A 16,246-nucleotide genomic window follows, 5' to 3' on the forward strand; every position below is an offset into this window, starting at 1 on the left:
CTCTCAACCCCCTCTTTTGTTCTCCCTACCTGATACGCTGACATGCAGATCCCATCCATGAGTAACGCGTAGCGATTTGTAATACATTCTAATAAACTACAATGACAAAATGCACAAAAGGCCCAGTTTCTGGCTGATGGATGTGTGTTAGTGTCAAACCTACAGAATCAGGTCTTTAAGTGGTGTTTGAGTAAAACCCCAGAGGGATCATTGCTATGTTCTAGAGACGGTAAAGATATAAGCAGCTGAGTCTGGAACATGTTAAAATACTGAGGACCTCTGACCGACCCTGTGCTGATCCCACTCAATACATCACAACCAAGCAGAGATAACACGTCTGTCAACACGCTCAGACAGAGATTGATCTAGTCAGGGCGATATTCAATAAACATAAACTCAAACAATGTAGATGGTCTTGTTTGTGTGTCAAGAGTCTCCGAAACAACCTGAAGACATACAACAACATATAGAAGTATACACACTTATAACTAGCAAAAGTTCACTAGAAGTTCCCAAAGTGCAACAGTGCTGTTACATCCGACTCGAAAACGTTTTTCTAGTTTCTGTATATAATGTCTTTCTTACATCAGTTTTCTGACTCGGTAAGAGGCCTGAGTTTTTACACAGACTGTGAGCTTGGGTAGTGAGGTCGCACGAGAGCAGACACTGGTCATGTTTGAAAAAGGGGGGGGTTCACCTCTACTTTCATTGGATGTTGTGTTGTGTGCTGTGAGAAACTATGACACTCAGAGAAGGAGGAGGAGGGGGTTGTCCTCCCTCTCCCAACATCACCAGCCAAGCCCAAGAAGAGAGGGAGTGTGTGTGTGTGTGTGTGAGTGAGTGAGAAAGAGGGTAAGGGGGAGGGGGGAGAGTGTACGGCGCAGCTGGTGGCAGCCACACGACCATCTGTTCCTCACTAATGGTTCACACTGGCTTTAGTTCTAAACCTCTGCCTCCCTCCCTCCCACAGCACTCCAGCAGACTCAATGGTCATGTCTCTCACTAACTCACCACTCTTCCACTCTCACTAACTCACCACTCTCACCAACTCAACACTCTCACTAATTCACCACTCTTCCAATCTCACTAACTCACCACTCTCACTAACTCACCACTCTGACTAACTCACCACTCTCACTAACTCACCACGGTGCAGTATGTGTTGTTTCTAATAAAATAAATATTCCTCCCACTCTGTCCACTTCTGTGAACAATAGCCCAGTTCTAACTAACTGGAGCCTTTCTTGGAGTTGTTCTCTTCCTCCTTCCTCTGTACTTACCGTACATCTTGCCCTCGTCTGAGAGGATGATCTTCCTCCGCCCACAGGGCGGGTAGATAGCCAGCGCCTCCTGGAAGCTCTGGTCGATGTCGGGGCTCCACACCCCTTCGGGGTCCCCGTCCATGCCTTTCTCGGCCCCGTCACTCATCCTCTCCATGTCGTCTGCGGGGCTCTCGCTGCCGCTCCAACTGCTGGGGTCCATAGTGGCGGTGCGCTCGTCCATGCCCAGGCCTGGATCACACTAGGGGGAGAAACCTGGAGACCAACAGCGGAATAAACAAACAGTCAGTTAGTCAGGTACAGAGCAGAGTGTAAACCAGCTGCCTCCAGCACCACCACAGAGCGCAGCACAAAACAGAGAAGCGCAGACCTGGTTCACTCTGGCCTGGGCAGCAGCGGTAGCAGCAGAGCACGGGAAGGGAGCGAACACAAGCGAGACAACGAGGGGAAACTACTGCTATGTTTGCCCAGAGATTTGGCAGGCCGATGCCTGCTTGTCGTTTTTACACAAGTGCTACGTTTGAGAACATTCAAACTGTCGCCGGGACCTAGGCAAGAGGATTATTCCTATCAACATTTCTCCTCAGCCTAACAAGACATTGTATAGCAGGACAGATCGTTAATGCTGTATACACCTGGTGAGAGAATGTGATCCAATCCCAAAACAAACATCCAGATACAATACAAATGCTATAAAAGAACATGGAAAAAGGAAGCCACAAGCCGAGAGCGAATAGAAGAGAGGCCTTGGGTAGCATTCATCCACACCAGCTGCCATCTACTTGGAAACCAGTATCATAGTCAGTCACTACTCAAAGGCAGTCTGTCACCAAGCTCTTCAATATGGCTGGGGTTCATATAGGGGGGATCGGCGTACAAAGGCTTCGTGGAGCTCCAGAAATACGAGTCTATGTTCACAATATCCTATTCAAAAAACGACTTTGTCACTCCCGCGTCTAAATACAGCTACTTCGTCGTCTAAGTTTCGTAAACGACGTCCCACCCCAACAAGTAGAACGTTTCCCATTGAGAAAGTGTACAGCTGGAATATACTTTATTCCCCATGGCTTTGTGGAGATGGCCGCACAGCTGCCCCCCCCCCCCTCCCCATCCAGTTGCCGGGCAGCAACTCCTTCCTCTCAAACAAGATCCTATTCATGGAGCACGCTTTGTTGTAAAGAGCGACTAGCAGCATATGTTTCCTCTAGAATGTCAGTACACTGGAGGATCTGTCTGTGTGTGTGTGTGTGTGTGTGTGTGTGTGTGTGTGTGTGTGTGTGTGTGTGTGTGTGTGACAGGGGTGAGGGCTGCTGGTAAAGAATCTGCCACAGAGCAAGCGTAGCTTTGACTGAATTTGGTTTTTGTGTGCTGAGTGCTGACATTGCACAACTAACTACTGCTATTGGTGGGGGGAAAACGTTCCATTCCAACCACTAAATGACTCTCCCCCGACTGATCTATGAACTGAGTTAGTAATCACTAACAGCATGCTGATAAATGTGGGTTATCAGAAGGGAGAAAGAGTCATTCAAATTTGAATAAATTTGGCTTCATTCAGCATCTTCATGTAAAATACCTTCTCCTTCAGTTAGTTCGACATAATAGCCTGATTTGAGACATAGTAGCCTCATTTGAGACATAGTAGCCTCATTTGAGACATAGTAGCATTATTTGAAACAGAGTAGCATGATTTGAGACAGAGTAGCATGATTTGAGACAGAGTAGCATGATTTGAGACATAGTAGCATGATTTGAAACAGAGTAGCATGATTTGAGACATAGTAGCCTCATTTGAGACATAGTAGCATTATTTGAGACATAGTAGCATGATTTGAAACAGAGTAGCATGATTTGAGACAGAGTAGCATGATTTGAGACATAGTAGCATTATTTGAGACATAGTAGCATTATTTGAGACATAGTAGCATGATTTGAAACAGAGTAGCATGATTTGAGACAGAGTAGCATGATTTGAGACAGAGTAGCATGATTTGAGACATAGTAGCATGATTTGAGACATAGTAGCATGATTTGAGACAGTAGCATTATTTGCGACAGAGTAGCATGATTTGAGACAGAGTAGCATTATTTGAGACAGAGTAGCATGATTTGAGACATAGTAGCATGATTTCAGACAGAGTAGCATGATTTGAAACAGAGTAGCATGATTTGAGACAGAGTAGCATGATTTGAGACAGAGTAGCATGATTTGACACATAGTAGCATGATTTGACACATAGTAGCATGATTTGAGACAGAGTAGCATGATTTGACACATAGTAGCATGATTTGAGACAGAGTAGCATGATTTGAGACATAGTAGCATTATTTGAGACAGAGTGGCATGATTTGAGACAGAGTGGCATGATTTGAGACAGAGTGGCATGATTTGACACATAGTAGCATGATTTGAGACATAGTAGCATGCTTTGACACATAGTAGCATGATTTGACACATAGTAGCATGATTTGAGACAGAGTAGCATGATTTGAGACATAGTAGCATGATTTGAGACAGAGTAGCATGATTTGACACATAGTAGCATTATTTGAGACATAGTAGCATTATTTGAGACATAGTAGCATGATTTGAAACAGAGTAGCATGATTTGAGACAGAGTAGCATGATTTGAGACAGAGTAGCATGATTTGAGACATAGTAGCATGATTTGAGACATAGTAGCATGATTTGAGACAGTAGCATTATTTGAGACAGAGTAGCATGATTTGAGACAGAGTAGCATTATTTGAGACAGAGTAGCATGATTTGAGACATAGTAGCATGATTTCAGACAGAGTAGCATGATTTGAAACAGAGTAGCATGATTTGAGACAGAGTAGCATGATTTGAGACAGAGTAGCATGATTTGACACATAGTAGCATTATTTGACACATAGTAGCATGATTTGAGACAGAGTAGCATGATTTGAGACATAGTAGCATTATTTGAGACAGAGTGGCATGATTTGAGACAGAGTGGCATGATTTGAGACAGAGTGGCATGATTTGACACATAGTAGCATGATTTGAGACATAGTAGCATGCTTTGACACATAGTAGCATGATTTGACACATAGTAGCATGATTTGAGACAGAGTCACATGATTTGAGACATAGTAGCATGATTTGAGACAGAGTAGCATGATTTGACACATAGTAGCATTATTTGAGACAGAGTGGCATGATTTGAGACAGAGTGGCATGATTTGAGACATAGTAGCATGATTTGAGACAGAGTAGCATGATTTGACACATAGTAGCATTATTTGAGACAGAGTGGCATGATTTGAGACAGAGTGGCATGATTTGAGACAGAGTGGCATGATTTGAGACAGAGTGGCATGATTTGAGACAGAGTGGCATGATTTGAGACAGAGTGGCATGATTTGAGACAGAGTGGCATGATTCGAGACATCGCAGCATTATTTGACACATAGTAGCATGATTGGAGGAGTAGATGGCAGAAATAATTGGGGTAGATTTAGTAAGGCAAACAAAAAAAGAATGTTTACTAAAAGGGACTCTTTGGCGTTCCAGAATCTGTCAGCAGATGAATTCACGGCGAAAACAACAGTGACACTCAGAAGTGTTTTTGGAGATGCCTAGCTACTATAATTGCCACTGCCCAGCAGGATATCTGTGGCGCTGAGGTTTTCCTCCACACTCCCACAAGTGGCGTTCCCAGAACCTATCTCTCTAGGAAGTAGAAAGAGGCAAACCGCACCTAACGTGATGAAATATTAAGCTCTTCCTGTGGCACAGCCACATGCATATGTGGCACTTACTGAACCGTACTGACATGTGTGGCAACCATAGACCTACATATTACAGCACTGAGAGCGTCCACCAAAGTTCAACAAATAGACATTTAGGCACCGACAGTGATGGCTGCCTATATGCTGTTCAATCCGTTTTGTATAACATATGAGCAACATGCATTTGGTACTCAGGACAAAAATGAGAATTTGCGTGGGACATGTGTAACACGGGGATGTTTTCTGTATCCCTGTAGAGATAATAGGAAAATCCCTCCAGATTAGCATTGTGGTGTTGAATTGGCAAAGAGCAGAATCCTATCAGCGTAGCCGCTGCAGTGAAAACGGCATAATTAACTCATCTGTTGAGCTTAAATGTATCACCTCCCTAATCTGCATCCAGAGCCTTGATTATTTCCTGTTAGAGTGGGCCGCTGGGAAAGATTAAAGCACCCCGATACAAACCACATCACAAAAGGCTTTGCAGACAAATACATTTACCCCCCCCCCCCCCCCCATATTCCCATTTCCCAATTATGTAAACCTGCTGCAAAATTAAAGAGGAATCTGGAAGCAATACTTAGGCCCTATTTAATCAAACCGGTAACCTGATTTCTAGTAAACATCAAATATGCTTTTTATGAGCAACAAGAGGGTGAGTTTTAATAATTAACCTGATACATTTATTTCGTCAATGTACCTTTTTTTGTTGTTGAGTTGTCAATAACATTGTAGACGAGTGTATAAATGCTTGAGTTCTTTCAATGACAAGAAACAAAACACAATAAGAAGATCATCTGGATTTACTCATTTGGATCTGATGTTTGGACATGGGTTCTCCGTTATGTTATGCAATTGTGTACAATGCGGGGCAATGTCTCAGCTCAAGCAGCTTCTCTGCTCCACTGATTCTGTACTAATGTAGAGGAGGAGGGAGGGGCAAGGGAAGCCAGAATGTTGTGATTGGTGCAATATGGCCGTGCTAGATGCTGGAGTGGGGCCGCTTGTCCGAGGCCCCAGTGGCAGATGGGAGAGGGAGATTAGTCATGCAACAATATACTGTGGCTACACTTACACTGCACTTCATCCTCCAGGCAGGGACAGCCTTCCAAACAAACGCCATGGCATGAATGCAATTCCACAGAAACAGGGGGCATACATTCACACCAGGCATATATCTCTCTCTCTCTCGCCTGCTCTCTCTCTCTCTCCCTCTCTCTCTCGCCTGCTCTAATTCCAGCTCTTTTGGGGCTACCTCTGAGTTTGCAATGTGCATCGCTGCAGGGAGGGAAATAGGGAGGCCGACCAGACAGTGTGTCGTAATGAAATGTAATGATATGTATATATGAGCGCTTCCATCACCAGGGGGTTGACCATGTTATCACTGTAACAGTGAACACAAGCAGCAGCATGGTCCTCTGCCCCTCTGCCTCCTGGGCATCCTATCTCTCTCTCTCTCTCTCTCTCTCTCTCTCTCTCTCTCTCTCTATCTCTCTCCCTCTCTCTCTCTCTCTCTCTTGGAAGCTGCGTCCTTCTAAAATGCAGCCAAAACACAAAACACTGTGTTTTACCAGAACCTCCTTGGCATTCAATCTTCTGCCACGTCTAGGAAATCTGTTCCCCACAGGGGCAATGTGAAAACACCTTCACACAACACTACTAAATGGATATGGCCATGGCCTGAAACCTACAAAAGGGAGACATATCATGGGATTTTTCTCTATTAACCTGACCATTAAACAAAAGCTGGACTCCAGTTACAAAGCCTGAACATATTTCTGACAACCGCACTAACAAGGCCATTCATAATGCAATTATGCATTTTGTAATTATGAAATGAGACCTGTATGAATAAGTACAGATTTAATACAAAAGGATTAATTATCTACAAGAGGCAACCATCAAATGATGTTCTTAGATCTTTTCCAACATCTTACAAGCAAATCTCGGAGTAAAAAAAAGGCTTTTATCCCCTGCTGTTCAGTTCATTTCTACTGATAACGTGAATTACTTAAGCCCTGCTATTAGTTTATGAGTCTATAAGGCTGGAAATTCAAATTCAAAGGCTGACAACGCCTCCTTTCATGCCTGCCTCTGTCAGATATCTCTTTGCATTTCAATAGCACGATGCATGAGTGGAAGACTGTGCCCGTCTTTTTCCGTTTGTCATTGCAGCATTGGGCTAAGTGAGACACGGCTCCTTTATCTCTCTGGGTAGGCCTCAGCATAATGACATTATTTCAATGTCCCTCCACCTGAACGGGTCTATTTATTGCCCTACTATGACGTTAACATTTGCACCTCCTTTGTCGCCGTCATAATTGTAAAAAAATGGAGAGGATGAAAAATCTAGAATATTTCTGAAATGCTGACTTCTGCCTCCACATTTAAATTAGCTAAAAACAAAACAAATTTGAGGATTAGGGTTGAATGGCAGGAACCGGTTACCGTGAAAAATCCCTCCCTTTTCCCCCCGGGATAAATAACTAATCCCATCTCAGTATGGAGCGCAGTTCACAATGCATGTGTAGACCTATCATCTCATCGTGGTAGCTTTTTTTGTCTTGTGACAGGTAGGCCTACATTTGCTGCAGCGTAGCGTATGCTACAGCAATATAAAGACCGAATGTGCGTCTAATTTACCCATCTCCATCTGGCTTTCGGGGGTCACCTTGTTTTTTCATTGTAAATCAAAAACGTTTCATTGCAGCTGCAGGGTTTTAATACAGCCTATCACTCAACTTGCTTTAAATCAGTGCACTCGCGAGCACTCTCTCACAGTCTTTCTCTCTCCATCAACTCCATTCAAATTGTATCCAAAATAGATCATCCTGTTCTAGATTGATATTTAGCCCTATATTTAGATGCCCTAGCCTACCTCTTTTAGGCAATACATTAATGGTGTATTAGCCTTACATTTAGCTAATTAATCATGGGTTATGTATAATAAGCTTCTAACTTATAGCCTCTATCTCTTGCGCAATATGCAAACACCTGTGTTCTGCTGGCCTCTCTTTAAAAAAAAAACACTCCTTAGCTCTTGGAGTCCCATGCAGGAAACATAGACTAGAATAGCTTGCTGGACATCATTTTTTTTTTGCATTTCTTATACCAACAGACTATTGGAAGAGGGACGCAAGCTCTTTGTTGCTGAATGTTAAATACAGCAACCAGTAGAAATCACAGGTAGTTTGAAAGAAGAGCGAACGCGCGATGGTGGTAGGCTATAGCAGTTATTTATTCAGACCCATAACCATTCAATCTTCGTAAAGAGAAGTGAAAGCCTTCTGCATCTAATTTTAGTCCTATATTATTCAAGGTTGTCACTAGAACGATGAAGATAAGGACAACGAAACTTATTTCACTTAACTGTTGAAAGCGAGGAAGGACTGAAGCAACAATAGAGAGAGGCAGAGGAGGTCGGCTAATAACATTAGGGGAAATATTATGAAAGGTATATATGCGTCAGCCAACTAATTATACAAATTGGCCCTATTATATTTCAAAATTAAAATCAAATTCGCTAGCCTATAGCCTACTTGTGCTGCACCAAAATTGGATGCTCTCTTCTGTTTTATCATAGTTTGAATGATGTGTGTAATTCCAGTCCATATAATACAGTATAATACAATACAGTAATATAGATTAGCCTACTGGAGCTAGTTTCATTTATTTACCCAAGAGAGCATAGCTAGCTACATCTACGGCCAGCTGTATGGATAGTTTTGGTGGTTCCAAACTTTTTCCATTTAAGAAGCCTCATCCTCCACATACAACACGCATTCTGTCAGTCACGTTCTGTTAAAGGTCCCCTAAGCACACACATCCCTGGGTTGCTCCTCTTTTCAGTTCGCTGCAGCTAGCGACTGGAATGAGCTGCAACAAACACTCAAACTGGACAGCTTTCTCTCCATCTCTTCATTCAAAGGCTCAATCATTGACACTCTTACTGACAGTTGTGGCTGCTTTGTGTGATGTATTGTTGTCTCTACCTTCTTGCCCTTTGTGCTGTTGTCTGTGCCCAATAATCTTTGTCCCATGTTTTGTGCTGCTACCATGTTATGCTGCTGCCATGTTGTGTTGCTACCATGTTGTTTTCATGTGTTGCTGCCATGCTATGTTGTTGCCTTAGGTCTCTCTCTATGTAGTGTTGTGGTGTCTCTCTTGTCGTGATGTGTGTTTAGTCCTATATATTTTTATTTTGTATTTTTAATCCAAGCCCCTGTCCCCGGGGCAGGAGGCCTTTGGCTTTCTGGTAGGCCGTCATTGAAAACTGACTTAACTCGTTAAATTAAAATAATAATAATAATAATAATGGAGGCCATTGCGTTTTTGGGGACCTTCAATGCTGCAGACATTTTTTGGTACCCTTCCCCAGATCTACAATTCCTTCGAACTCATGGCTTTGTTTTTTTCTCTGACATGCACTGTCAACTGTGAGACATTATATAGACAGGTGTGTGCCTTTCCAAATCATGTCCAATCAATTGAATTTACTACAGGTGGACACCAATCAAGCTGTAGAAACATCTCAAGTATGATCAATGGAAACAGGATGCACCTGAGCTCAATTTCGAGTCTCATAGCAAAGAGCCTGAATACTTACGTAAATAAGGTATTTTTGTTTAAAAAAAAGTTTTTGCTTTGTCATTATGGAGTATTGTGTGTAGATTCATCCAATATAGAATAAGGCTGTAGCCTGTAACGTAACAAAATGTGGAAAAGGTCAAGGGGTCTGAATACTTTCCGAAGGCCCTGTATATGGCCAGGCTCAGGTAGCATCAGGTTTGAATGTTCATGCTGATCAAAGCTCCAATCAAATCCAGATATTTATATGCTTTATAATGCTTTTGAACGACACTTCCGGTTTTGGCGGGAAATACCGGGTTACCGGGGAGAAAAGTGATTTATTCTCGGGATGGAACATTTGTAAAATACCGGGGAAAATATTCAACCATAATGAGCATGTCCTCCTTCTCCCAACACCAGACAGAGAGAGACATCCTCATTACCAGAAGAGACTGGTCCTTAGTGAGCACGGCTGGATGAGGCTCCAGTCCAATCACAGCTCCAAATGACATGACAAATGACAACACCATCCTCAGAGGTGTAGCTCTCTGCTTTTGCCTCAACACCACAGAGAGCACCAACCAACCCCAGTCCTAACCAGGTGACTCAGTCCTGTAAGACAGCAGTAACAAGACAGCAGTAACATGGTCATTGAGGTGTCAGAGGACTGTTGCCACACTTGTTAATAAGAGACACAGGCTGAGACCCGGGCTATTCACAGAGTCACTGAGTGGTGCTCCGAGGTTTCTATTGAATACAAAAACACGCTAGCTAATTATCACAGGCTGTGAGAGGGGGAAATGCCAGTGTCAATTCAACAGTCAAGTCTGAGCAGATTACGACATTCCACAAGCCCTGACTGAACGCCATGGAAATGCTCTTATTAGCGACATAAAGGTAGAGAGACCCAGGGTTTAGAAAGGGCTCAAGCTATGACCCTGCGTGATATAGGATCCAACATAGTATAAGGCAAGGATGCACGACCTATTGACAGTCACTCTGAAGACGAATCCATTTAAGTGAATTTCACAAATATTAGTCTCAGCATGTAGCTTCTTTTTGGAGTCTGATGTCTATCATTGTATAGAGCTAAATTGAATTCTACCCTGATGAGTCATGCAGTTCAAGTTCAGCCAATGCAGATCAAGGTGGCCTGCACAATAGTGAAAACTTCAGATACATCCATTGTACGCTGGAAAACTGGGAACAGCAATATCAAATAGGAATCCTGTGTTCAATATAAAGATTGATTCAAAAATGTACATATTGTATTTGCCAACAATCACACACAGTGCTGAAACATTTCACTTTAATAGATGAAACGGATGCCACAAAAAAATGGTACCATTTTTGTCCGTGATGCAATAGCATTTTAAACGTGTAGTAGGGAAACCCAGCCATTTGAATGGTCTACTTATTGCTACATCACGATACAAAACACCGGGGCGCTGCATCTCTTTAATAAAAACAAACCCAACACACAAATTGGAAATCAATTTTGACTGCACTAAAGCAATAACATGTAGCTGTTTCCAGGCAACAACTCAATTGATGAATGGTTCATGAAAGAATTATGTAAAAAATAAATAATAATAATTATATTTTGTTGGGGGAAAATAAGATACAAATTCAGATGTAAAAAGCAACAGTACTAGGTGTCCCACTCATGCCTACACTAGCCATCCAGTTCTTTTGGCCTCCTTCTACGTTTCTGAACAGTTGACAAAATGTCCAGCTATCGGGCTCTGGAGGAAGAGTAATCAGTAAACCCAAGCTAACCTGGCAGCAGCATAACTCTGTTAGCGTTCAGGCCCCGATTGACAGCTACAGTATCAGGATACTTCACTAGTCCCACTACATGGGGAAGACAGGAGGGCGCTTGTTGTTTTGTCTGTCTCCCCTCCAGCAGTGTCATGCCCTCCCACCTAAGTCCTACTGGCATGGAGGTGAAACGCAACCCTCTGGAAACTATTATGTTCGATGTCCGACTGCCAGCCAGTGCAGATGCCCAATGGTTCAATTGGTTCAAGTGAGGCTCGTCTCTGTGAACTATGGAAAGGGGTCCACAGTAATACTGTATTTCTTTATTTAACTAGGCAAGTCAGTTAAGAACAAATTCTTATTTACAATGACGGCCTACCGGGGAACAGTGGGTTAATGGCCTTGTTCAGGGGCAGAACAACAGATTTGTACCTTGTCAGCTCGGGGATTCGATCCACCAACTTTTCAGTTACTGGCCCAACGCTCTAACCACTAGGCTACCTGCCGCCCCGTATATATATGCTGAACGGTTAACGTTCTGTCACGAGAATTCCAAACTATCTCCTGCAATTTTCAGCTTTAAGCAACACGTGGTAGTAGCAGCCAAAAAGACTCCGCTTCCCCCATGTATTGTCCATATATCTGTGAGCAGGCCCACTTCCTCCAGGTATTGTGTTGCTGCTGTGTTTCCTATATGCGCAACTCCTATTCTTCCTTTTAGGCGGCTATATTGCTGAGTCAGACCCCTCTGTTATCTGTCATCTTCCTGGGGCGTCACTCTCTCCCTCAACAACAGGCTCTACCAGGAAAGACAGGCCTGGATTGGAGTAATATCAACATGCTCCAAGACGTGTGAACTCCAGAGCAGCCTTCTGCGTGTAAGTGTATAATCCTTCCTTGACACTCCGCAGGATAGGAGCATGTGGTTTCAAAGGGGGGATGTGAACCCTGTGTGTCCCTAGGCTAAACAGTGATACAACCTCTGTTAGAAAACAGTCACGGTGCTCAGGACCCAACAAAGAGACCGTTTCAGCTCCACCTAACGAAATGTACAAACTCAATTTAGCCCAAATTGTGTTTTCCTTCTCTTCTATTGAAATAGTCAGACACCTTTTTATTCACAGACAAAAGTGCAACCTAGTGTGATGGGGGGGGGGGGGGGGGGGATCTTTTCTTTAAATCCTCTTGCAAAGTATATTTTTGTCAAGAGAGCCTAGATATTCACTGAAGTATCATAGCTGTTAAATTCCCCATTTTAGCAGGCGCTCTTATTCAGAGACTTTCAGGAGCAATTCGTGTTAAGTGCCTTGCCCAAGGACACATTGACAGATTTTTCACGTAGTCGGCTCAGGGATTCAAACCAGCGACCTTTCGGGTACTGGACCAATGCTAATAACGGCTAGGCTACCTATCTGTTAGTACTTAACCAACAGTAGGCCACAGTAATCCAAGTAAAGTAGTAGCATTGTGCCTAATGCTAAATAACATTGTAGGAACCAACAATTGTACTCAATTTATCAGCTATAAGGTATTTTTATTTTCTTGTGGTATAATCAGTACATGTTGCCACTACTACTGTATTGTAGTCAGTCCAGGGAAAGGAAGTAGTTGGAGCCTGGATTTCCTGTTTCAGCTGAAGCCAAGAACTCTGAGGAGGTTTGTTTGAGCTTCAGGTTCTGACTCATGTAATGACGGATGGGTTGCATATTGCTGTCGTGACACATCGGTCGTAGGACCCATCATCTGTAGCCTAAACAGCTATCAGGATTTTTATTTTGGAAAAGAGACTTAAAACAAAAAGGAAGATAGCATTTCAGCTGTCAGATGGTTCGAATTACGAAGCTGTTAATCGCTGATGCAGCTATTGTATATTTAAGTAATTTAAGTGGTATAATATGGTACTCATTTCGAAGGGATAATGAAAGCACCCTTGTCTGTCACCCTCTTTACATTCCTAACCCTGTGGTATTGTGTGTCCTAACCCTAGAGTTACAGTGGTCCCATGGTTGGTGGACAGGGCCAAAGTGCAGCCAGAAGAAGCTGGCAGCCAGAGATTCCCCACAGCTGCAGCTAGCACTGCCATGACGTCACTGGCTGAGTGCCAGCTGTACGGTTTTGGTGGCACCCACCGTCTGCTTTGTGGGGCCGTGCGCGGCTGAAAGTGCAGCGCAGCAGACCGTGCTGAAATGCTCCCTTTGTGACACAGGGTTTACCTCAGGGCACGGAGGGAGGCCCGGGGAACAGGCCAGCAGAGCGGCCGGCCCTCCTGCAGCCAGGCAGCCATGCCCCTGGAGGACGCCCATTGTTCCCCTGCTCTCCAAACAAAGCCTGCCCCCCGTGCCTCTGCCCCAGTGCTGTGACACACCAGCCCACCGCACCACGCATTGTTGCTCTAACAAACCCACTCCCAAATGTCATTACATATGAATTTTCTTTCTTCTCTTTTACACTCCATTTACTTTCTGTTGAATTGGCTATCCCTCCCAAAAATACAGCCTTACTCTGTGGCCGCCGCACATTTTGTGTCCTGCGAGTATCAGATAACAAGGTAACTTATCAGGCCAGAGAAATGAGACATATTTCTCTCAGGCAATCTATCTCAGCATTCATTTTCACTCCTCTGAGAATAAGACACAGGAATGACAAAAAGGGACCAAATGATACACCGTTTCCGCTGACAACTTATTTAGTTTCCATGGCTTTTAGTTAGGATGGTCACTTCTAGTGTTTAAGACAAAGTCTCTTTTAGAATAGTAGAAGGATGATGATTTGCAACCAGATGAAGTGGTGAGAGATTCTTGTTACAGCAGTGTAGGCCTATCATTCCCACATTCAGAACGTAAATCACCTGTTGATTTGATAACATGCTGACGAGACCAATGGTTCTTAAAGGCATGTCAATTTAACATGTTGTTGTTTGGGATAAAGTCCCGGTATTTAACATAGATTCAGATAGGCTGATGTAATTTAGGGAGTGACTTTCTAAGGCTGTGGATACTTCGGTGTGTCAGGCCTTCCCCCTTTTCCCTATACAAAGACAGAATAACAAGGAGAAATAGCTGGCAAACTCAAAAATCTACCATATTGTAATGCCATTGATAAGCTAAATTAAGCAGATAGCACCGACTGGGCACACAGGAGCCATATGGTGCCTCTACTGCCTGTTGCAGGCATAACAATAGGCTGGCCTAGACAGTGAGGGGCAAACACAGCCGAACAAATGGTCGTTAGTCCACATTTCCACAGCAGGGAGGGGTAAAACCAAACGTCTGGATTTGCATATTTTTTTTTCTCCTCTACAGGTGCTTGAAGTACTAAACCAGATGTCAACGGACTGAAGAGTAGGACTGTTTGCCCATGGTGATTCAACAGTTTAGTACGCACTGGCGTAGCACACAATCCCTGCAGCCCACGCAAGGTGGGGTGGCCCACGAGCCTTTGGGGTTGGGGTCCGACCAGAGGTTGGGGAGCCCCAACAAAATATTTAGAATTACAGGAAATTAGCTTTAAAATTGGAACATTTTCTCAGACGCATGGAAAAATGTGAAAAAAAGCATGAGATTAGCTTTTAAACTGCAAATGTTTCTCTCTGGCACATGGCAAAAAAATAAAAAATAATAAAAAATAAACATTTTTGTTGCTCGGACCTTCCGGGGGCCCCGCGAAACTACGCTACGCCACTGTCCATATACTCTCAGCCTGAACCCAGCAAAGATAATAAAATACCCCATTTCCCTCCATCCATCCCTCCCCTCTTCCAAAGTTACCCACAGTCCTCCACTCCCAGAAGTAACTGGTGAGTTTTGCACCTCCCCCCACCCCTCTGATTTCAGAAGCGGTTTGAAGTCCCTCTTGGCTAGACAAAATATTTATTTCAAGCTTTATTTTCAATCTAAAAACTAAGTCCAAATTTAGGAAAGTGATAATGACATTAACGTTAGTGACATACCAATTGTCAGATTGAAAAACAGTTTCATAACATATCATATGAGAAAAAAAATAAAAACAAGTAAAGCAGAATACTTGAACACATTTGACTCAAGTCAGTATTTCACTAAAGAGATCTGTTAATTATCTAATTGAGATTAGATGTTTCACATTATTGTTTCAAAATCCGCAGGTTATTAAAATTTGATTTACACATGATCAAAACAAACTTCCAATCTAATCCATGGGCTCATGGAATAATTGCAGGCATATTTTCTTTGATGAGAGAATGGTGATTAAATTAAATGAAACACTGTACTTATCATAGCATTCATAAACCAAATTACAAAAGATTTCCATTTGCTTCTTGGACTCATGAAATCACAGGAGGGTTAGAGGCTGTATTACACACTTGTACCTAGTCGAATGAATCATTAACGAAGGCAAAGGCCCTCTGTAGTAATATAGACTTTCTCCTTCACACATAATGTACCAGTTAGTTAAAATAATGAAAATATGTTTGTTTTTTATATGAAAATCTTAAAATAACTTCTAAGAAAAAATCATTCGGTGGTGAATATGATTGGAAAACTGTTTACACATCCAAACACTACTGTAAACAGAAAGATATCACACAACAATAATTCCCCCAAGCAATAAGTTACTGATTAGGATACAATATTACATCATCGACATGTTATATTGTACGAATAAAATGTGTACTTACAGATGTCAAAGGGCCAAATGAAAACTCGAAATGCAACAAGTCCTCTTGACTTGTATGCTTTTTTTTGCGCTAGGAAAGCAAAATATCCTTGACGGCAACTCCCTCCCTATTGGGGGGAAAACACAATCAAAAGTGTCTGAATAACTTATATCATGTAAAAGCAACAATATGTGTTCTACAGTAATTATACGACGATGTACTGTGGCGCCGTCGGAATATACAAAGG

At 42.8% G+C, this 16,246-nt stretch overlaps 1 protein-coding gene across 2 annotated transcripts in view; it reads right to left on the reverse strand.

Annotated features, from left to right (window-relative positions):
• The window catches only part of LOC110523724 (transcriptional enhancer factor TEF-1), a 41,653-nt gene that overhangs the window by 24,861 nt on the left and 546 nt on the right, over nucleotides 1-16,246 (reverse strand). The window contains exons 2-3 of one of the 2 annotated variants that reach the window (XM_021602691.3): nucleotides 16,021-16,126; nucleotides 1,281-1,535 (exon numbers count right to left, since the gene is read on the reverse strand). In XM_021602691.3, the coding sequence (XP_021458366.1) occupies nucleotides 1,281-1,503 (223 nt within the window). In that variant the 5' untranslated portion in view covers nucleotides 1,504-1,535; nucleotides 16,021-16,126. The remainder of the gene's footprint in view (nucleotides 1-1,280; nucleotides 1,536-16,020; nucleotides 16,127-16,246) is intronic. The other variant, XM_090232376.1, reaches the window with a different exon arrangement.

Source organism: Oncorhynchus mykiss, chromosome 1 (assembly GCF_057628025.1).
Source record: "Oncorhynchus mykiss isolate SJ-2025 chromosome 1, ASM5762802v1, whole genome shotgun sequence".
Taxonomy (NCBI): Eukaryota; Metazoa; Chordata; class Actinopteri; order Salmoniformes; family Salmonidae; genus Oncorhynchus; species Oncorhynchus mykiss.